General features: G+C 33.3%; 1 protein-coding gene across 2 annotated transcripts in view; it reads left to right on the forward strand.

The window, feature by feature from the left end:
- The window catches only part of CDH9 (cadherin 9), a 98821-nt gene that overhangs the window by 40074 nt on the left and 34761 nt on the right, over nt 1-23986 (forward strand). For both annotated transcript variants that reach the window (XM_057709505.1, XM_057709506.1), the window contains exon 2: nt 22448-22742. In XM_057709505.1, the coding sequence (XP_057565488.1) occupies nt 22448-22742 (295 nt within the window). The remainder of the gene's footprint in view (nt 1-22447; nt 22743-23986) is intronic.

The raw sequence follows: 23986 nt of genomic DNA on the forward strand, positions 1-23986 counted from the left end.
AATGGTTTCAAGGACACATACAATCTATGGAAACATATGAAGGAGGGAAAGGTGCAAGATATTTAGCGCAGCTTCCCAGACCCCTACAGGATGTATCTCAAGCCCACATCTAAAGAATAGGTCTAAGTAGGAAGAGCAGTCACTTGCTTTATAAAACATGGTGTTTTATATTCATATAGCTTACACGATGTTTTCCAGAGAGTATGCCTCATTAATTGTAGATTCTTGATATAATTACTAAACAGGTATATTCTACTAAAGAGTTTTAAAGGTAAGTATTCTCCTCCTACTAAATACCATTAGTTTGTTTTTAGGACATCTATTTTTACCATGTTTGCAATGAGATTAGATCATGTTCACCTGTCCTCTTTCAACCTAAGGAGTGTCTCTTCAGTAATGCAAAGAAACCATTTTATAAGTGAACTATCTCCTAATCTATCTTCTGTCCTCAGTCAGTGTCTCCATACTGTATGTTTCATAGATGCATTTTCATTTTCTGTCTTATATTTTGTGTTATATTTTCTACAAAGATTAATCTTACTAACATGGTGACAATGAATTGGATTTTTTACTTACACACTAATAGGAATTTCCTTTGCAAAACTTGTTAAACATGATGATATGTCTTCAGAGTTGTTTTAATATTCTTTTGTCAGTGCAATTACTCTTATTCCTTCAGCGACCACAGTCATGTGAACATTTTTATATGTGTAATATAAACATTTATTGAATGTTTAATTTTCATAAGGCCAACTAAACTTCCTTTTCTGGACAAACAGATTTCAGAGGGCTTTCATCAAGTGGTGGCTTCAATTCAGATCATAAAATATTTTCTCATCTGAAGAACTATCATTTACAGAAGTCTGGTTTTAATTTAATTCTATATACCAACTTTCAAAGCATTTGTTCATCATATAGCGTTGTCAGAGAGATTAATGCAGTAATTTCCCTATGTACCATACTTTTTGACTGAGATGGCAACTGAAGAACATTGTACTGTGAATTCTGGGTTACACTTGGTTTATGAACATAACATATTCCAGTGAAAACAGGAAAGAGTTTAGGACACTGGTGTCCAGGTGTCAGTGTGTTACACAGTCCATCTATATATACCCAGTAGGGATGACACAGTTTTGCTCTTCTATGTATTCAAACCCAATGAACTGAGTCATTGTAATATTTTTAGCTGTGATATTCAGAACATTAGAAAATAATGATGAAAGCCACATTTCTTTCTGGTAATCCACTGTTCCTTTAAGTTTAATATAATATTCACACAATTGAACTTCCTTTGCTTGGTTCTCTAAGCCATACAGTCACTGACCTTTAAAGCCATCAGGGATCATATCTGATTCCCTATGCTTGTAATGAATAAGCCCTCTGCCACCACAGTTGACAGCCCCACTAAAGTTATTATTAAATTAATCCATATAATTAGAGCTTTGTTTTCTCATAAGACCCATTTCCAGCCATTCCTAGTCTCCTGGAAAATAGCTTTTCTAATGCCTTTGTGTTTAGCAAGACTTTTTCATCATCCTGACAACATTCTAGGAATGTTATTTCAATCCTACTGAGAATTTCCATACAAGGTCCTAACATACCCACAGAATATTTGAAACAACGGGGCTGGTGCTTATCAAGTCACCCATATGTTGTTGCCATGGAATAATGAGCAGGAGTTTAATATTTCCTCCGTGAGGGTAACAAGTCCTGTGCTTTCTCCCTTTACTAGCCATTGGTCATCATTAGATATGAGGGAAATAACTAAGAGTATTATTCTCCTGTGGTGAGATGCTCACTTGGAAGTTGCATCCCTTCCTAGTATTTAATTCTTTTATGGGTACCTTTTTCATTTGTTATGTCTCCTATTTCTATTTATTACCTTTCTTTCCACCCAAGATTGACTTTTAAGCTTAGTAGGCTTATGTACCTATAGAGCTGGTAATAACAGCAGCCTTATTAATACTTGACTTCTCCCACCCCTGTCTCTAGGCAGATGAGGGATTTGAAAGGTAGAGAATATAGGACAAACCCTGCTGCTTGGTAATGGAACTGCATTTATAGGCAGTCATAATTAGGCCACAAGGATTGATAATAGAAATATGCACAGTAAATTTAATGACATCAAAATCAGGCCTTAGGCATTCTTTAGGTATACAACAGTTTTAAATGGGTTTGGCATCACTGGAGAAGGAATAATGGAAGAAAAATTTTCTTAGAATGAAACATGGAGTGTTTTATAATTGCATCCCTCCCCTCCCCTCTAGATTCTACAAACAATTCCAGTGAGGATCTCACATTACTTCCTCTCATGCTCAAAATTAGGACATACTCATTTAAATGATAAGACAAATCATAGTTGATTTCACTACCCATTTTTTTCTTAAGAACTTTTATTGAGATACATTTGACATACAATAAACTGCATATAAAGTGTACAATTTGATAATTTTTTATTAGTAATGTATATATGGCAATCCCAATCTCCCAATTCATCCTACCCCACCCCACCCCAGCTTCCCCCACTTGATGTCCATATACTTGTTCTCTACATCTATGTCTCTGTTTCTGGCTTGCAGACTGGTTGATTTGTAACATTTTGATATATTCCACAAATACATGTTAATATATGATATTTGTTTTTCTCTTTCTGACTCATTTCACTCTGTGTAACAGTCTCTAGGTCCATCCATGTCTCTACAAATGTCCCAGTTTCATTCCTTTTTACAGCTGAGTAATATTCCATTGTATGTATGTACCACATCTTTTTTATCCATTCATCCATTGATGGACATTTAGGTTGCTTCCATGTCCTGGCTATTGCAAATAGTGCTGCAATGAACATTGGAGTGCATATGTCTTTTTGACTTATGGTGTTCTCTGGGTTTATGCCCAGCAGTGGGATTACTTGGTCATGTGGTAGCTCTATTTTTAGTTTTTTAAGGAACCTCCATACTGTTCTCCATAGTGGCTCTATCAATTTACATTCCCACCAACAGTACAAGAGGGCTCCCTTTTCTCCACACCCTCTCCAGCATTTACTGTTTGTAGATTTTCTGATGATGCACATTCTAACCAGTGTGAGGTGATACCTCATTGTAGTTTTTACTTGCATTTCTCTAATATTGAGTGATGTTGAGCAGCTTTTCATGTGCCTCTTGGCCATCCATATGTCTTCTTTGGAGAAATGTCTATTTAGGTCTTCTGCCCATTTTTTGATTGGGTTGCTTGTTTTTGTTGTTGTTGTTTTGATATTGAGCTCCATGAGCTATTTATGTATTTTGGAAATTAATCCTTTGTCTGTTGATTCCTTTGCAAATATTTTCTACCATTCTGAGGGTTGTCTTTCCATCTTGTTTATAACTTCCTTTGCTGTGCAGAAGATTTGAAGTTTCATTAGGTCCCACTTATTTATTTTTGTTTTTATTTCCATTACTCTAGGGGGTGGGTCAAAAAAGATCTTGCTGTAATTTACCTCAAAGAGTGTTCTTCCTATGTTTTCCTCTAGAAGTTTTATACTGTCTGGCCTTATATTTAGGTCCTTAATCCATTTGGAGTTTATTTTTGTGTATGGTGTTAGGGAGTGTTCTAATTCCATTCTTTTCCATGTAGCTGTTCAGTTTTCCCAGCATAAATTATTGAAGAGGCTGCCTTTTCTCCATTGTATATCCTTGCCTCCTTTGTCATAGGTTAGTTGACCATAGTTTATCTCTGGGCTTTCTATCCTGTTCCATCGATCTATATTTCTGTTTTTGTGCCAGTACCACATTGCCTTCATTACTGTAGCTTTGTAGTATAGTCTGAAGTCAGGGAGTCTGATTCCTCCAGCTCCATATTTTTCCCTCAAGATTGCTTTGGCTATTTGAGGTCTTTTTTGTCTCCATACAAATTTTAGAATTTTTTGTTCTACTTCTGTAAAAAAATTCCATTGGTAATTTGATAGGAATTGCATTGAATCTGTAGATTGCTTTGTGTAGTATAGTCATTTTCACAATGTTGATTCTTCCAGTCCAAGAACATGGTATATCTCTCCAACTGTTTGTGTCGTCTTTGATTTCTTTCATTAGAATCTTATAGTTTTTTGAGTACAGGTCTTTTACCTCCTTAGGCAGATTTATTCCTAGGTATTTGATTCTTTTTGTTGCAGTTGTGAATGGGATTGTTTCCTTAATTTCTCTTTCTGATCTTTCATTGTTAGTGTATAGAAATGCAAGAGATTTCTGTGTGTTAATTTTGTATCCTGCAATTTTACCAAATTCAGTGATTAGTTCAAGTAGTTTTCTGGTGGCATCTTTATGATTTTCTATGTATAGTATCATGCCATCTGCGAACAGTGACAGATTTACCCCTTTTCCAATTTGAATTCGTTTTATTTCTTTTTCTTCTCTGATTGTTGTGACATGGACTTCCAAGACTATGTTGAATAGTAGTGGCGAGAGTGGACATCCTTGTCTTGTTCCTGTTATTAGAGGGAATGCTTTCAGTTTTTAACCATAGAGAATGATGTTTGCTGTAGGTTTGTCATATATGGCCTTTATTATGTTGAGGTAGGTTCCCTCTGTGCCCACCTTCTGGAGAGTTTTTATCATAAATGGGTGTTGAATTTTGTCAAAAGCTTCTTCTGCATCTATTAAGATGATATGTGGTTTTTATCCTTCAATTTGTTAATATGGCGTATCATATTGATTGATTTCCATATATTGATGTATCCTTGCATTCCAGGGATAACTCCACTTGATCATGGTGTATGATCTGTGCTGTTGGATTCTGTTTGCTAGTATTTTGTTGAGGATTTTTGCATCTAAATTCATCAGTGATATTGGTCTGTAATTTTCTTTTTTTGTGGTATCTTTGTCTGGTTTTGGTATCAGGGTGATGGTGGCCTCACAGAATGAGTCTGGGAGTGTTCCTTCCTCTGAAATTTTTTGGAAGAGTTTGAGAGGGATGGCTGTTAGCTTGTCTCTAAATGTTTAATAGAATTCAGCTGTGAAGCCATCTGGTCCTGGATGTTTGTTTGTTGAAAAAATTTTAACCACAGTTTCAATTTCCATACTTGTGATTGGTCTGTTCATATTTCCTATTTCTTCCTGATTCTCTCTTATACCTTTCTAAGAATCTGTCCATTTCATCCAGGTTGTCCATTTTATTGGCATATAGTTGCTTGTAGTAGTCTCTTATGGTGCTTTTCATTTCTGTGGTGTCCATTGTAATGTCTCCTGTTTCATTTCTAATTTTATTGATTTGAGTCCTCTCCCTCTTTTTCTTAGTGCCTCTTGCTAGAGGTTTATCAATTTTGTTTATCTTCTCAGAGAACCAGCTTTTAGTTATTGATTTTTGCTATTGTTTTCTTTGTTTCTATTTCATTTATTTCTGCTCTGATCTTTATGATTTCTCTCCATCTACTAACTTTGGGTTTTGTTTGCTCTTCTTTCTCTAGTTTCTTTAAGTGTAAGGTTAGATTGTTTATTGCGGATTTTTCCTGTTTCTTGAGGTAGGATTGTATTGCTATAAACTTCCCTCTTAGAACTGCTTTTGCTGAATCCCATAGGTTTTGGATCATTGTGTTATCATTGCAATTTGTCTCTAGGTATATTTTGATTTCCTCTTTGATTTCTTCAGTGATCTCTTGGTTACTTAGTAGCATATAGTTTAGCATCCATGTGTTTGTGTTTTTTACAGTTTTTTTCCTGCAATTGATTTCTAATCTTATAGCATTGTGATCAGAAAAGATGCTTGACACAATTTCAATTTTTTAAAATTCACTAAGGCTTGATTTATGACCCAAAATGTGGTCTATCCTGGAGAATGTTCCATGTGCACTTGAGAAGAGTGTGTAATCTGCTGTTTTTGGATGGAATGTCCTATAGATTTCTATTAAATCAAGCTGATTTATTGTGTCATTTAAGCTTGTGTTTCCTTATTAATTTTTTGTGTGGATGATCTGTCCATTGGTGTAAGTAAGGTGTTAAAGTCCCCAACTATGACTGTGTTGTCATTGATTTCCTCTTTCATAGTTGTTAGCATTTGCCTTTTGTATTGACGTGCTCCTATATTGGGTGCATATATATTTATAATTGTTATCTCTTCTTCTTGGATTGATCTCTTGATCCTTATGTAGTGTCCTTTCTTGTCTCTTGCAAATTTTTATTTTAAAATCTATTTTATCTGATATGAGTATCACTACTCCAGCTTTCTTTTGATTTCCATTTGCATGGAATATCTTTTTCCATCCCCTCACTTTCAGTCTGTTTGTGTCCTTAGGTCTGAAGTGGGTCTCTTGGAGACAGCATATATATAGGTCTTGTTTTTGTATCCATTCAGCGAGTCTGTGTCTTTTGGTTGGAGCATTGAGTCCATTTACATTGAAGGTAATTATCAATATGTATATTCCTATTGCCATTTTCTTAATTGTGTTGTTTATGTTTTTGTAGATCCTTTTCTTCTCTTGTGTTTCCCACTTAGAAAAGTTCCTTTAGCATTTGTTGTAGGGCTGGTTTGGTGGTGCTGAATTCTCTTAGCTGTTGCTTGTCTGTAAAGCTTTTAATTTTTCTGTCAAATCTGAATGAGATCCTTGCTGGGTAGAGTATTCTTGGTTGTAGGTTCTTCCCTTTCATCACTTGAAATATATCATGCCACTCCCTTCTGGTTTGCATAGTTTCTGCTGAGAAATCAGCTGTAAACCTTATGGGAGTTCCCTTGTATGTTATTTGTCATTTTTCCCTTGCTGCTTTTAATAACTTTTCTCTGTCTTTAATTTTTGTCAATTTGACGACTATGTGTTTTGGTATGTTTCTCCTTGGGTTTATCCTGCCTGGGACTCTCTGTGCTTTCCGGATTTGGGTGGCTATTTCCTTTCCCATGTTAGGGAAGTTTTCAACTATAATCTCTTCCAATATTTTCTTAAGTCCTTTCTCTCTCTCTTCTCCTTCTGGGATCCCTGTAACGCGAATGTTGGTGTGCTTAACATTGTCCCAGAGGCTGTCTTCAGTTCTTTTCATTCTTTTTTCTTTATCCTTTTCTGCATCAGTGATTTTCACCATTTTTTCTTCTGGCTCACTTATTTGCCCTTCTTCTTCAGTTAATCTGCTATTGTTTCCTTCAAGTGTATTTTTCATTTCAGTTATTATATTGATTATCTCTGTTTCTTCTTTAATTCTTCCAGGTCTTTGGTAAACTTTTCTTGCAACTTTTCAATCTTTGCATCCAGTCTTTTTTCAAAGTCCTGGATCATCTTCACTATCATTATTCTGAATTCTTTTTCTGGAAGGTCACCTATCTCCTCTTTGTTTAGTTGTTTTTCTGGGGTTTTATCTTGTCCCTTCATCTGGTACAAAATCCTCTGCCTTTTCATTCTCTTTATCTTTCTTTGGCTGTAGCTTTCAGTTCCACAGAATGAAATACTGCTGATACTGCTTGATACTGCTGTCTGTCCTCTTGTGGAAGAAGCTATCTAAGAGTCTTGTGCTGCTTCTTTGTGGGAGGGACTAGTGGTGGGTAGAGCTGGGTGTTGCTTTGGTGGGTGGAGCTCAGTAAAACTGTAATCTGCTTGTCTGCCAATGAGTGGAGCTTCATTCTCACCCTGTTGATTGCTTGGCCTGAGGAGACCTAGCACTGGAGCTTACAGGCTCTTTGGTGAGGTTAATGGTGGATTCCAGACTCTCGGAGGGCTGACACCAATGAGCACTTCACAGAACCCCTGCTGCCAGTGTCCCTGTCTCCACAGTGAGCCACGGCTGCCCCCGCCTCTGCAGGCAATGCTCTAACACCAGCAGGTAGGTCTGGTTCAGTCTTCTAGGGGGTCACTGCTCCTTTCCCTGGCTCCTAGTACAGACACTACTTTTTGTGTGCTGTCCAAGAGTGGAGTCTCTTTCCCCCCCAGTCCTGTGGAGGACTTGCATTCAAATCCAGCTGGCTTTCAAAGTCTGATACTCTGGGGATTCCTCCTCCAGTTGCTGGGCCCCAGGTTGGGAAGCCTGATGTGAGGCTCAGAACACTCACTCCAGTGGGTGGACTTCTGTGGTATAACTGTTCTCCAGTTTGTGAGTTGTCCACCCAGGAGTTATGGGATTTGATTTCATCGCAATTGTGCCCCTCCTACTGTCCCATTGCGGCTTCTCCTTTGTCTCTGGATGTGAGGTGTCTTTTTTGGTGAGTTCCAGTGTATTTCTGTTGATGATCATTCAGCATTTAGTTGTAATTCTGGTGCTCTTGCTAGATGGAGTGAATGCATGTCCTTCTACTGTGCCATCTTAAACCATCTCTAGCCACCCATTTTTAATAACAAGTGTTTCTGTTGCCTATTGAATAGAGCAGTTCTCTGTGTGTAATGTGTTGTGATATGTTTGTATCCTAATTCATTCAGTATAATCATAACAGTGTAAAAATATGTGTAACTTGAATAGAAGAATTATACCCACATAGGCCACACTGACAGAAAATTGCCATCCTAAACCTTTACATGTATTCTATGATGTATATCTGTTACATGATTAGAAAAACTGAAATAAGAATTACTGTCAGGCCTGGATAACTCATATTTGTAACCCTTAGGGCTACCAGTGGAGGTCATGTGGTATGAACTATGTCACGCCCTAGTTCTTAGGAACTTAGCCACAGCCATTTTCAAGCAATTCCTTTTCTGTTGATACTGGATGACTTTCTTGACACCTAAAATATTTTGCAGGGTACTAGAAGAATTTGTTATCTCTCCACCCATCAATGATTGGCTGAGCCCCAACATGTCCTTTCATTTAATTAACCCAAATAGCTAGTTTTATAAATCTAAGTAGGGCACTGCTCTAGCATTCCATTGCCTTTATGAGCTGTTATCTTTTATTATTGTTGCTTAATGAACATCATTTTATAGTGATTATTCATCACAATTTACATACAACAAAAGTAAAACGATTCAACTATTCTTAAGAGCTTGATGATGTCACATATGTTTGTATATACTCTATCTCACAGACAGACACACACACACACACACACACACAGACATTTGTGACCACTTCTCAGAACAAGGTATAGAGTCTCCATCATTTCTGAAAGTGCCATTTTGACCTTTCTAATTGAGATACTGATACTGTGATTTATTATCACCCTATATAAGTTTTGCTTGTTTTTGAACTTTATATAAATGCAATCATACAGGAGGTTCATTTGTATTTTTTTTTAGTTACTGTACACTGTATTTGAAATGCATACAAGTTGCTGAATGCATCAGTGTTTTGTTTTTTTAATGCTGAGTAGTGTTCAGTTGTATAGATATGCATGAGATATACATAATTTGTTTATCAAGTCTATTAACTGTGAGATTATTTTGAACATAATTTATATGAACAATTTGATACAATAAAAATTAATATGAATCATACAATATAAAATTTTATACAGGTGTTTAAGTGTGTATTGTCATCTATGGGTACATACCAACGAGTGTGTATAGTTGGTCTTAGGATAAGTAGTATAAAATTGATTTTGTTAAAACCTGCAAAATAGTTTATCAGATCTATAAAATAAGTTACCATTCAAATTGGACAGTTTCCACAGCCTATCTTTGTCAATTTAGTTTTCAATTTCAGGTATTCTGGAAGATGTGTAGTATTTCTCATTTTCAAGATTGAAGCATTTTGATGAAGAATAATCAAAGCATTCTTGAGAATGTTTTTATGTTTACTGACTATTCAAGTATCTACTTTTATGAAATGCCTGTTGTTTTTTTACCCATTTTGTATTGGATTCTTTTGCTTTTGTTTATTGATTTGTCATGTTTTCATATTTATAGAGATGAGGCCTGTCCTAATATATGTACTCTGAAATATTTTATTTCAGTCTATGGCTTGATTTTCCCTTTCTTTACATTGACTTTTTTGTGATTTTTGCATTTTTTGCTTTGTTTTTAATTAACGGACAATTTTTTTAAAGCAGTTTTATATTTACCAAAGATGAATCCAAAGGAATGGTTCCCTCTCCACTCACTCCATATAGCTTCCCCTATTATTAACAACATGTGATAGTGTCGTGCATTTGTTAAAATTGAAGTAACAAATATTTTAACGTTGTAATTAACTAAAGTCCATAGCTTGCATTAGAGTTAACAGTTCTGTGGGTTTTGACAAGTGGCTAATGTCTTGGATCTATACAGAGTAACAGGCCCTAAAATTCCCATGTGCTCCCTCTATTCATTTTTTCCCTGACTCTGCCATTGCCCTGACACCATGGATATATTTTTATCTCTAAAGTTTTGTCTTTTTCAGAATATATAATATATTTAAATCATACAGTGTGTAGTCTTTTCAGACTAGCTTCTTTCACTTAGTAATGTGAATTTAAATTTTCTTCATGTCTTTTTCTAAAGAATTATAATTTATTTTCCAAAATCAGAGACAAAATGTAATATAGAAAAGGTTTAATAAAACCAGAAAAGGCAGAAAAAGATTAAACAAACAAGAAAAGAAACAAAGAACCAGGGCAATGAATAAAAATAATTACAAATATGGTAGATATTAAAACAATTATATCAATAAACCCTTTAAGTGAGAATGGTTTAAATATACCAATGATAGAGAATGGATAAACAATACAAAACTTCACTAGGTGTTGTCTAAAATGAACTCACTTTAAATATAAAGATACAGAAAGATTAAAAGCCAAGAGGTAAAGATATTCCAAGCTAGGAGCAATCAAATGTTCAAGGAGCTATATTAATTTCAGTCACAGCCAATATCAGATCAAGAACACTTGTCAGCAATAATGAGGAACAATGCATAATGATAAAAAGGTCAGTTCTCCAAAAAGACAAAACAGTACTTAATGTGTATGCACCAAACCATGTAATATCAAAATACCTTGTTGTTTGATAAGTATATTTTAATTTTTATTAAATCAAATGCATTGTTTTATTTTCTTTATTATTAGTTCCTGCTGGTTTTGTATAAGAAATAGTTGCCTACATTTGTATCATGAAGTCAAAGTCATGATTTTTTTCCAGAATGCTTTTTTTTGTTCCAGCTATCACATTTCAATCTGTAATACATCTCAAAATAATTTTTGTGGATGATGTGAAGTATGGATGAAGTTTCTTCACTTTTGAAATACTGATATCAAGTTGCTTCAGCAGGATTTACTAAGAATTCTTTCACAATGAAATTGCATTGGCACTTTTTCTAAACTCAAGTGACTGTATATCTGTGAGTTTATTTCTAGATTTTCTGATTGTCCTTGTTTGTGTTTCTAATACTTCACTGACTTCATTACTGCAGTCATACCTAAGTTTTGGAATATAGAAATATAAGTTCTCTTACTTTGTTTTTCTTCAAAGTTGTCTAGGCTACTCTAGGTCATTTATATTTTCATTTTAGGTTGTCAATGTGTTATTAAAGTACTTGTTGGAATTTTGATAGCGATAGCACTGACTCCATATATGATATATGATATAAAATGTTAAATATATATATTTGGGAAGGGGGAGGAAAGACATAATACAGATCATACATAAACAGGCTATGAACCAGATTTTTGGTCAGTCCCAGCCCAATTTAGTACAGAGCATATTGTGATGAATGTTCCATGTGTGCTTGATGTGTGCAGATGTTAGTTTTTGTGCTATAGAAATATCATTGGTATTTATTTGGTTAATAGCATTTTCCAAATATTTTACTTCTTTACTAGTATTTGTCTTTTTGTTCTATAATTACTAAAATTACATATTAAATATCCAACTATAAATATAGAATGAACTTTATATTGATACAGCTACTTTCATATACATATATGTATATACATGGATTAATATACACCCACATATAATTTCATTGTTCTATCAGTGAAGTGCTGAGCTGTTCTAAAAGCAATACTCCAGTAGAAAAGCCAAGTAAAAACCTAGCCTCCAGATCTTGGTTTCTAATGCAATTCTTCAATAAAAGGAACCAGGGCTTCTTGATGAAATGGCTGATTCTAGACGCGGGAAAGGAAATATACAAGATGGCCCTGGAATATCTTGTATTGCTAGAAATTGAGAAAATGCACACCCACAAAAACACACAATGAAGATGAGGGTGTATCAAAAGGACACATGAATTGACTGTGAGTGTTCCCAAAGGGCAGAGCTGGAAACATTGGAGCAATAAAATAAAAACCCAAAAAGTCCATGCTGATATTAATGCATAATCATAAAATAAATAAACAGGAGAAAATAAACACATCTTCCATGTAGAGAAAATCCAAATAATTTATGAAGATACTCCCCCTTTAAGGAGGTGAATCATAACTCTTCACTCCTTAAAAGTTGGTAGAACATAGTGACTTCCTTCCAAGAATATACTAAGGGAAGGGAGAAAAAACAGAGTAACCTTACAGTGGAGACACTGGGCAAACACTAAATCAACTAAGTTAACCTCAACAGTAATACATCATGTTGAAAATAAATACCTTTGATTTGATGTGATGAAATGGCACTTTACCCTGTGGTCTTTCTTCCCCAAACCGATAATCCTAGTATAGTCTTGAGAAAGAACATCAGATACAGAGGGACATACTACTAAATACATGACATACACTCCTCAAAACTTTGGAGGTAATAAAAAACACAGAGAGTCTGAGAAACCATTAGAGAAGCCTAAGGAATATGAGGACTAAATGTAATGTGGAACAGATAAAATATACTAGGTTAAAAAGTAAGGGGCTCCAAATAAAAGACTTTAGTTAATAATAATTTGCCAATATTGGCTCATTAATTATATGAAATATGCTATAATAATGTAAGAGGTTAATAAAAGAGAAACTGGGTGTGTGGTATGTGGAAACTAACTGTGGTATCTTTGCATTTTTTTTTTGTAAATCAAAAAATATTCTAAAAATATTAATATGAACATACAGCATTAAGTGAACCTATATGTTCTTTATACCTAAATTGTTATTTGCTGTTTTAATTGTATGTAGATAATATAATGACTCACTGTGATCATCTATTCTAAAATCTCATAATTTCAATTATATAATCTAATGTATTAGTTTCTTATAAGAAATAAGAGCTAATCATGTCCATAATAAAATTCAACTGTGATTTGGATTTGTCTACTTCTTCTTTTAGTTTTGTGAAATGTGCTTCATGTATTTTAAAATTTGTTATTATTTCCAGCCACAGTAATATCAATAATTGTTATATCTTTCTGAAATAATGCCCCTTTTATCAATATAAAATATTTCTCTGTATCATTTCTCAAAGTTTAATTTGTCTGATATTAACATAGCCCCACACACTTCCTTACAATTATTATTTCCTATGTTTTTATTTCTTTACTTCAAATATATTTGTGTTGTTATATTGAAATCATGACTCTTGTAATCTATGTGTAGTTAAGTATTTTTTAGTGTATTCTCATAATCTTTTTATTACTTGAGGTTTTAGTCCATCAATATGTACTGGCCTACTTGTTTTGCATTTGTTCTACTTATTCTTTTTTTAATCCCTTTTTTGTTTCTTGCCTTTGTTTATGGGACAGTGTTTCTCTTTATTTCCCCATCTTCCTTTTTCTCTCATAATTACTATTTCATTTTACCTCCACTATGTTCCTTTCAGCTTTATCTTCTTGTATTACTTAGTGGTTGTGCTAAGGATTATGGAAGGATTATAAAGATAAAGATAAATATCCATCCTTAATTTACTTAAGTCCAACTGGAATATGATGTCATAATTGCAAAATGTTATAACTTTGCAAAAGTGCAATTTCAACTACCTTTTATACACTTGGTGATTATTGCTATATAATTTGTTTTTACTGTTGTATAAACCTCATAATATATTGATATTACCCTACATTTAAACAGTCAATTGTCTTTAAGGAATATTTTTAAAGTTTCTTGTATTTACCAACTGTTTTGCCCTTTGCAAGGCTCCTCATTTCTTTCTTTATGTCAAGGATTCAGTCTAGAATTATTTCTATGCAGCCTAAAGACATTCATTTAGTATTTTTTGAAAGGAAAGTTCTGTTACAATGAATTCTCTCCACATTTTTTCTCTCAAAATGTTATTATTTCTTCATTTTTGAAGGTTATTCTTACAGAACAATTCTGGATTTCATTACTTCTAACGAGAATTCAGCTGTCTTTCCTATTATATTTTTTTTCCTGAACATATGTGTATTCCTTGGATGCTTTAAAGATCTCTTTGTTCACAATAGAATCAGATTTAAAACTGATCAAAAAATAACAAGCAAACATTAAAATGTTTGAAAATTAATAATACACTTCTATATAACCAAAGAGATCACAAAAAATTAAGAAATATGAATATTTTCTCTAAACCATAGTTTTCATTGATTTGACTATGATGTGCCCAGATTTACATTTTTTTGTAACTATTTTGATTGAAATTCACTGAAATTCGATATATGGCCTGACGCCTTTCACTAACTTGGAGAATGATCATCATTATCTCTTAAAAAAATTATTCTCTGCCATACTTTTTCCTCCCTTTTGTAACTACATGTATATTAATTGGTTCTCTAATTACACATACATTTGTTGTTTCACATATCTGAGTTGTTTGCTTCCAACTGAGATGGATACACACACACACACACACACACACACACACATATATATTATTCTTCTCCTGATACTTTAGTAATTAATTTATATTAATATATTCTGGGTATTGTGGATGATACAGTGTCCTGTTAAGTCTTGATTCTAGAATCTGTACTAACGGGTCTATGTTAGTCTTTTTTTCATAGGATGTACGCTTTACTCATAGGTTACAGTCCTTTCTCCTATGGCAGGGCTTTTCTTAACTCTTAATTTAATGCCCAGGATATTCACTTAAGAAGAATCATTTTGGTTGTGTGAAAACTCCTACCTCTTCCCATTCTTTGCAATGGCTGAAATTCTCTGTTAAAAATCTTAGATCCTCAGAAGTGGCCTATGCTGGACCTGCCTCCCTGTACATGTATAATGTATGATTTTACTGTAAATTTTAGCAGAAATCTTACACAGCTACCTTGGTTGGGCTCCTATGTGGTTCTCTGGTTCTTTCCTCTTTATACCGTCTCCAGCAAATTTGTGCCACAATAGCAACCCTGAATTCTGATCTCTGTTTTCTCTGCCCAGCAGAATCTAAAATCTCTGTATAGGCTTCACTTCCCTGCAGTAAAACCCTTCCCAGGAAGAACGCTAGAGTGAATTTATAGTTCATCTTGTTGTTTCCCCTCTACTGTTTAGTTCCTAAAACATTTGGCTTCACATATTTTGTCCAGATTTGTAGGTGCTTACTCTGGGAGGGTAAGTCCAGCTAATGCATTCTAGCCCAAACTGGAAATCTTTGCGGTGTAAATATATTGCATATTAGTGGCCTTCTATTTAGGTTTTATTTATAATAAAACTGGATATTAGTATAATAGTCATGAAGCCAATACCTAATATAAGTAAATTTAAAGATAAGTTGTTTGATCTGAAATAAACACAAAAAATATAATGTTAAGACTGACATACAATGTACTATTCTTGCAAATATATTGGAAATGTATTTTAACATTATTAAAACAGAAATGTATTGTAATTGTTATTAATATTTTTAGCAAACTGTCAGCAAAAGCTCTATGGCTTTCCTCATTAAAAATTGAGCAAGATGTTAGAAAATTCAAAATATAATTTTAAGTATGTGTAATGGTTGTTGATAATAAGAGTTGGGCAATATGGCATACTTTTGCAATAAAAACACCTTAAACAAAAATTAAAATAAGCAAACAAAAGACCCTTACTTATAATTTTTAAAGGAAAATTGATTAGAGATTAATTTGCTTTGATTTTGCAAACTTTATTCTGAGTTCTTCAGAGAAACAGAACACATGTAAGGTTTTAAATAGGTTATATATATGTTTACACACACACACACACACACACACACACACACACACACACGTACTGCTTGAAGTTCTGTCCACAGAAAGGATTTCTATTTAGCACTGTCCTTCAAGGATGTCCCAGAAAGGGACTGTAGTGTTGTAGTCCAATTTTCAGTGATTCCTGAAAATCATGCAGAACTTTTTTTTAAACCAGACCCAAGACTTCTTCTATCACCTGAAGAAAGAACTCCTCATGGGGCTATAGGTGCAGATTGGGGAGAGAGGGCATTATAGCAGGAGTGGGGATGATAGACATTTGGGCCACTTCTTCCTGTAACTTAACTTATGTTTTCAGGGCATGTCTAGGCCCAATCACATATGTACCAGTTCCATTTGGTAATGGAGTGCTGTTGTGCATACTCAACTTTATAGCTTCATAGGTCAGATAACACGCAGTTCATGATGAGCATCTCAGGTTGCATGGTAACTTGGTATCCATGGTTAAGCAATCAGTTTGTAGGGCTCCATAGTAGGTCAAGAGGTTTTCCTCAAAAGAAGATTAGTTATCCACAGAGGATAGTAGGGCTTCGCTCCAAAATTAGGAGGGTCTGTACTGCAGTGTCTTATAGGGGCTTGTCACAGGCTCCAATCAGCATCCCTATCTGCCACTGACACTTTAAGCACCTCTGGATCTGTTGCATTATACAGCCAAAGTGGTAGAGTAGCTCGCATACCAGCCTAGACCTGCTGCAGAGGCTTCTCAAGTTCTGAGTTCCACTCAAAGCCAGAAGCTTTTCAGGTGATTTGGTAAATGGATAGGGATAAAACACCCAAATGAGAACTATGCTGCTTCCAAAGTCCAAAGAGGGCCACTAGCCACTGTGCCTCTTTTTTGGTTGTAGGATAGGCCAGAAGTGACAATTTATTATTTACTGCAGGATGGGTTTAGGGACACACTGGGCCCACTGTGAGATGAACCTCAGGTAAAACTCCATCAGTCACCTGACTTTCATATGCCTCTACTCATGTTGATAGATCACATTGACATTTTGGATCTCCTGGAATTAATGTTAGTTCAGAGTCAGTGTCCAGTAATACCAAAATGTCCAATTATTTTTTTCCTCAGTGCACAGTTATTCCAGCAAAAGGCATAGGTTTTGGGGGGAAGGAGGGAGAAAGACTAAGAGTACAAATTTTTGGTGTCTACAGGGGTCCTTCCTCAAGAAGACTTGGCATCCTCTTTATTCAAGAGATTCTGAGTCTGTAAACTGATTCTAACCTGGGAAATAATTGACTCTATGATTCATGTTGGTGTTTTGCTCTCTTGACCTTTGAACTTTTCTGCTTTTATGGGTTAAGAATGAATTTAGTAGCCTCCCTATCCACTTCTAGGAACACCATAATCAATTAGCCAATGCCATAGGTCTGTGTGTCAGACTATTTGGACTGCTGCTGTGACTCTGCTGTCCATTAGGGTAATCCTGCCACCTATGTTTTGGCAGGTGAGTGCTGCACTTAGCCTCTGTCATTCTGTGACCCAATTACTCCTATTGCATTTAGGTTTCCCAATTCAGTGATAGCAGTTACCACTATAAGACCTGGCCTACAGAGAAGAGTGTCACAAGGCTCTTCAAGGATGCCTGGGCTCCCTCACTATTTGTTTCTCATAATAGTAGTGAAAGATACATCTTCTCGACCCTCTCAGTGTGGGTGAGTAGATCTTAAATGACAAAACTACTTTAACATTCCAGTCCCCCTAAAGACTATTGATTTTCTCTCTGGAAAACCCAGACTAATACAGATTTTATTTATATAAATTACAATTTATATATATTTATATATATATTATGAATATGGAAAAAATTAATTCTCTTTCTCTGGAAATACATATATATATATAAATACATATCCATTACATTATTATATACCAATATATACTTATATTATGTTATTATATAAGCATATATATGTAAAGAATTGGCTCCCATGATTATGGAGCCTGGAAAGTCCTAAGATCTGTAGTTGGCAAGGTGGAGATCCAGAATGCTGATGGAATAGTTCAAGTCCAAATGCTTGAGAACCTGAGAGTCAGTGGTGTAACTTCCAGTCTGAATTGAAGACAACAGGCAGAAAGAGTGAATTCTCCCTTATTCAGTCTTTTTTGTATGCTGGCCTTTAAAGGATTAGATGAGGCCCACCCACTTCAGGAAAGAACAATCTACTTTAGTCAATCTACAGATTGAGTTTTAACCTCTTCCAGAAGCATCCCTGAAGGCACATTTGGAATAATGTTTAATCAAATATTTGAACATTCTGTGGCCCAGTTAAACTGACATGTAAAATTAACCATCACAGTTTTAATTTTTAGCCTATTTTGCATATACATGTTTACTTTTTCCAAGTTTCTAAAAACAAAAAAATTGTAGCAAAGCAAAACTAAAAATGATACTGTTGGAAAATAATAGTTAACATTTGAAAAATTTATCCATGATTTATTTTGCTTTCAGTGTATTTATTCAAGTTTAGAAGCAACAAGTAAGTTATGACCAGGAAGTGAAGACTACTTGGTTTATTAATGTCTGAAGAAAATAATTATAATTTGGTGCTCTTTATTTCTTAAGGGATTTTATTTGGGCTTTGTTCTATAATAGATAAACAATATTTTTAAGATTTCTATTCATTTTATGACCTTTTAAAATGTTGAATTTAGGGTTTATTTTTAAGACTTTTTATATTTAAGTTATTGTATAATAGGTTTTACTATTGATATCTATCAATTCTAAATGTATAATTCAAAATTAATAATGCACATGATAGAGAAATTTAGTATTTTAAGACAGTAGTTTTTGTTTTTGTTATATTATACTAGAAAATAACTATTGGGAGCTTTTCTTCTTAGAATGAAATTGTGAATTAAAGGCACTGCTTTAAAATATGTTTGATTTTGTGTAAAATAATTCTTTTAAAATGGCATTTTAAATTAACAGCATAAGGTATATATATGAAATATTGGGACAGGATTTAGAAAATGTAGGAATAGAATGATACATTTAAATCACAATGATTTCAATATATGAATGACTAAAATAATATTGTTTCATTGTAAAAATTTATTTAGCAGCTAAAATTTAATATTTTCAGAGAGCATACTTATTCTGAAAGTCATGTAATTCTATAATTATTTTAATTTCCCTTTGGACATCATCCTCTGTCCAAACAGCATGAATTTTCCTTTAAATTTTAAAAATTGAATATAAAACCATTCAGAGAAAGTATAGTGACTAGGATTATTATTACATTTGACTAAATATTTTTCTAAACTTCCATGTATTTTGAATGAGTAGAAAATCTCTGAAAAGTAAATTGTTTCCATAGGGGTTTAAATCTAAGTAACATGTAGAATCACATATAATCTAGTGTGATAGATACAGTTACCTGCACATTTTAATAATCACAATAGAATGTTAAATCTTTATTAAATGCAAAAGATAAAGGTATAACAATATTTATTATAGTGTTTTTATAATTATGTTAAATAAATGGAAAAATAGTGGGGAGGGATATATAAAATTTAAAACTAATTTTCATTTGTGTATACATATGTAAAATTTCCATGGAAATCTTATAACAGTATAAACTTGTTCCTACTTTTTATTTTGGCTACTTATTAATAATTTCTATAATATAAGCATGGGATAGGAATCCCTGATATAGTACATGATCTTTATCCCATTTAATAGTCCACAATTTTTCATAAATTGCAGCATTATCCCTGGATTACCATTGTTTCAGTCTGACAAATGATAACTGACCAATGTATCATGTTTCTTTTTCTGTGTATAAATGTGAGAACACTAGAATGCATGCTGTGGGAGACATTGTATAGTTTATTTCCCATATTGCTTCTGACTAAGTTTATTTAGTTTCCCTTTATTTTATTGAGAAATTAATACAAATTTATTCATAAAAATGTATAAGGCATATACAACTTAAAAACAAAGGAAAACAGTTTAAAACTATACATCTGCTTGCAATATTATGTATATGTTAAGAGTATTTTTATAAAAATAAAGATATAAAAAGCTGAAATTATACTCTATACACTGTATTTTAACATATCTCACTTAAATGATTTATATCCAACAGTACATATGTAGACCACAATTTTAATGGCTATAGATAATAGCATTGCAAGCATTCTAATCACATTAATAAAATGAACATTTTAGTTGTCTCAACATTTTTGCCAAATTTAAAAAAGGGTTTAATACCTATAAATTATCAATCTACACATCTACTTTTTCATCTTTTCCTAATCATTTCCTTTCAGTAAAAGTATCTTTCTCCTCTTAAAAGTACTAGTAATACAAAGATAATTGTACAAAAATATTTATTATAAATTAGCTTGAAAAAAGTATTTGAAAAATGCAATCATTAAAATAATTTTATTTATATACAGAGATTTCTAAGATGTAATTTTAGTAAAAAAAAGGCAAGTTTTATATTACTTATGATCTGACTTTTCTAATGATCACTGAAAATTAAACATGTTTTATATGTGTAAAAACATATTAGTTTTTAAAGAAGAGGAACTATTTGGTGTTTAAGAAATATATGTTGAGGCCCTAGCAATTTTATATGTATTTATCAATTTTCTCTTTTGGATTTTACAGTTTAGTGGGCACAACAAACAATTTTACTAAATGGAATGAGTATCATGATAAGAAAGTGAAATGTGCTTTATAACTACAGAACAGACATATTTATTCTAGTCTAGAGAGTTAGGGAAAGCATCCCTAAGAAGAAAATTTTTAAATGAGATTTGATAAACATTTAGTTAGGGGGAAATGCAGAGAAGAGAAAGTGGGTTAAAAGGTAAGAGAAACATCTGCATACATCAGGTATGAAAGCTGGAACAGGCCTTCAGGGAAATGAAGAAAACAAAACAGGCAAAACAGAACAATCGGTATGTATGGAGTGTATAGCAAAGTGGATAAAGGTGACAGAAACACATCTGGAGATGAGAACAAGATTATGGATAATGTGTAAACAAGGCTATAGAGTCCAACCAAATAGGATAACAATAAAAGTAAAGATTCTTTTAAAAAAGAATATTATCCTCTTTTAATAGAAGAGGCTTACACACACACACATACACACACACACACACACACACACACACACACACACACACACACACACACTTTGCCCAATATAACAGAATTTTGCAGGAGACCAAGCCTAGTTTGTAAGACTTTAGATTCATGGTTCTTTTGCACTGTACCTGGTTGAAGATTTTTAAGCTATGAAGTAATATGACTAGATTTGTGATACAGAAAGATCAACTTTTTAGTATGGAAAAGTATTTGGAGTAGAACAAAAGGGAAGTAGGCATCAATTAGAAGATCGCTGCAGTGGTACAGATAAGATATGATGAACAAGACCAGGGTGGTAGCCATAAAGATGGAGACAGATGGTTGGGTCGGGGAGATATTTCAGAGAAGAAAAGGCTGCATATGGTTATTTTAACATTGGACTTAAAAGTAAAGGAGGAGTAAGGTATGAATCCCAAGTCTATAATTTTGGCTACCATAAAAAATAGATTCAAATAGTCAAATAGTTCAAAGATGGAATGGGACACCAAAGAAATAGGTGGAGTCTGAATGTGTTGGGAATTGTGAAGTATATGAAAGAAGACAACAGAGCAGGGATAGACTAGTATAGACAAGTTTCAGAATAGTGTTAGGTTTACAAAAACAAGGATTTTTTCCAACTCAAAATTTCTGTGAATACGTGATCCATTTATCTGTTTTAAATACCAAATGAAAAACTTTCTGTACTAACAAGTTTACTTTTAAGATGGGTATGAATAGAAGGAAGATGATGTATGAAAAAATTCCTAATATTTTCATCAAATTATTTATATGGCCAATGGAAAATCCCTGTGTGTTTTATATAACTTGAAATTTCAAGTGTCTATAAAATACATCAATTTCCAAAAAATGAGAACATCTTGCTTGAAAGATTACCTCCAAAGTCATGTAGAGAATAATCTATGAGGTTAATATTCTGTCTCTGGTTGGTCTCTGATGACAGAGCCTGTGCATCTGCAAGCATTATTATACTAAAAGGAGGTAAAATCATTTAAAATTATGATATATATCCTAAATTTATCATCATAATAAAGTCAGAAATTCCTCACATCATCTCTTTCAGTTTAGTGATTTTAAATGTAATGAAGAGTATATTAAATATTTTACACTTAATATCTAGACTAATGGATTTTTTTTTTAATGTACCAGACATTTAACTCTTGCTAGCATTCTATTCAAAAATATCTTGGAAACATCATGTTTTGAAAAGTAGATTTTTACTTTTATTTTATTTTAAATGTAGTCCCTTGTAATATATAAATATGTGTTTAAAAATTTTAAGAATAATAAAGCTAAAATGTTTAATCTCTCCACAGTGAAAATTAAGATAACTATTGCAATCATCGTTCCAGTGATGTCATGTGGAGATAAATTAATATTTGCCAAAATTATTTTTCTGTAATAACAATGCATATATTTATAGAACTCTTCTTTTCTACCTCTCTGAAGCTACACACTGACCAAGATAAAGGAGATGGAAATTTAAAATACATATTAACAGGAGATGGGGCTGGCAGTCTGTTCGTAATAGATGAAAACACAGGAGATATTCATGCGGCAAAGAAATTAGACAGAGAAGAAAAGTCCCTGTACATTCTTCGTGCCAAGGCTATAGACAGAAAGACTGGGCGGCAGGTGGAGCCTGAATCTGAATTTATCATTAAAATCCATGATATCAATGACAATGAACCAAAATTCACAAAAGACTTGTACACTGCCAGCGTTCCTGAAATGTCTGGAGTCGGTAGGTATATGCTAATCTATGTAAACTAAGTTTTTAATTTTATTTTTTGCTAAGGTAGTTATTATGGACATACAGTTATAGATGTGATCTCTTTCAAGATAAGAACTATAACTGAAACTGCTATTTTGTCTTAGCTATCTCACTTCTAATGATTTTCAATTGCGTTTCTTAATATTTCCTGCTAAATAGTAACTGACACGTAAGATGATTACTGAGAACAATTATTCCACTGCATTTCAACCAATGTCTTTACCTCTATTCACTGCCATTCAAATAGCAGTCAAGTTAAATGTATTTATGCCTGAAATGAAAGGAATATCAAGTAGTATCAGCAGTTTTAGACAGTTTTGGTTGCAATACTTTGCATAATAACAATGAATGCTTGCGTTTGACAAATTTCTTTTATTCGGCTCATTTGATCATTGAAACAACTTGATGTGGTAGGAATGGGAAATAGAACTTTAAATCCCCATTCTGTTAATTAGGAACCCTGGATTCAGAAAGATTAAGTGACTTAATTAAGATTAAATAACCTGGTCGCATAACAATATTCCAAGTCTTTTAAATGTTATTTTAGCTATGTTCCACCCAGTAATGGTTCATCCTGAAAACTAAAAATAATCATTTCATTTTTTAAGGCTGCTCATAATTTTAAATGCCATTTGTTATTATGCAATATTTTTATCTGTATATGTAACTACATTTAGCTATATTTATATGAAAGGCTTAGATTTGTTAATAAGAGCTGACTCAAATCATATTTCTAAAAAAACCGTGGTATAAACTTACTATAATATCCCAACATGCAACTGATTTTCAAAATTTGATATTTAGCTGAATATCATTTCAAAATCAGTTAGAAGTACATAACTTTGACATTGTTGTAATTAATACATGGGTAAGTCTAAAATAACTTCTTAAAGATGAAAAACAAACTTATATCCACCTTTACTGAGTGACTGATGTTAAATATTTCTTAACTGTGTGTGCCATCTATCCAGAATAACCAAAAGTTTGTGAAGAAGTTATTTCCTCTAAACTCAGATGAAATCTCGTCTGTCTGAGAAAAGTGCAGTTCTTCTGCCTTTTCAGGTATTCATTCCAATAATATGAAAAGCACTTATCAAATTAGACAAAAAGTCCTATGAAATCACAAAGCCTAGGATGAAATATGAGTGGTTGTGTTTTCTTTACTATTTTAAAATATCTGTTAGCCTGGTACAGTTCCATGGAAAGTACTGGAT

Source organism: Hippopotamus amphibius, chromosome 15 (genome assembly GCF_030028045.1).
Source record: "Hippopotamus amphibius kiboko isolate mHipAmp2 chromosome 15, mHipAmp2.hap2, whole genome shotgun sequence".
NCBI classification, from domain to species: domain Eukaryota; kingdom Metazoa; phylum Chordata; class Mammalia; order Artiodactyla; family Hippopotamidae; genus Hippopotamus; species Hippopotamus amphibius.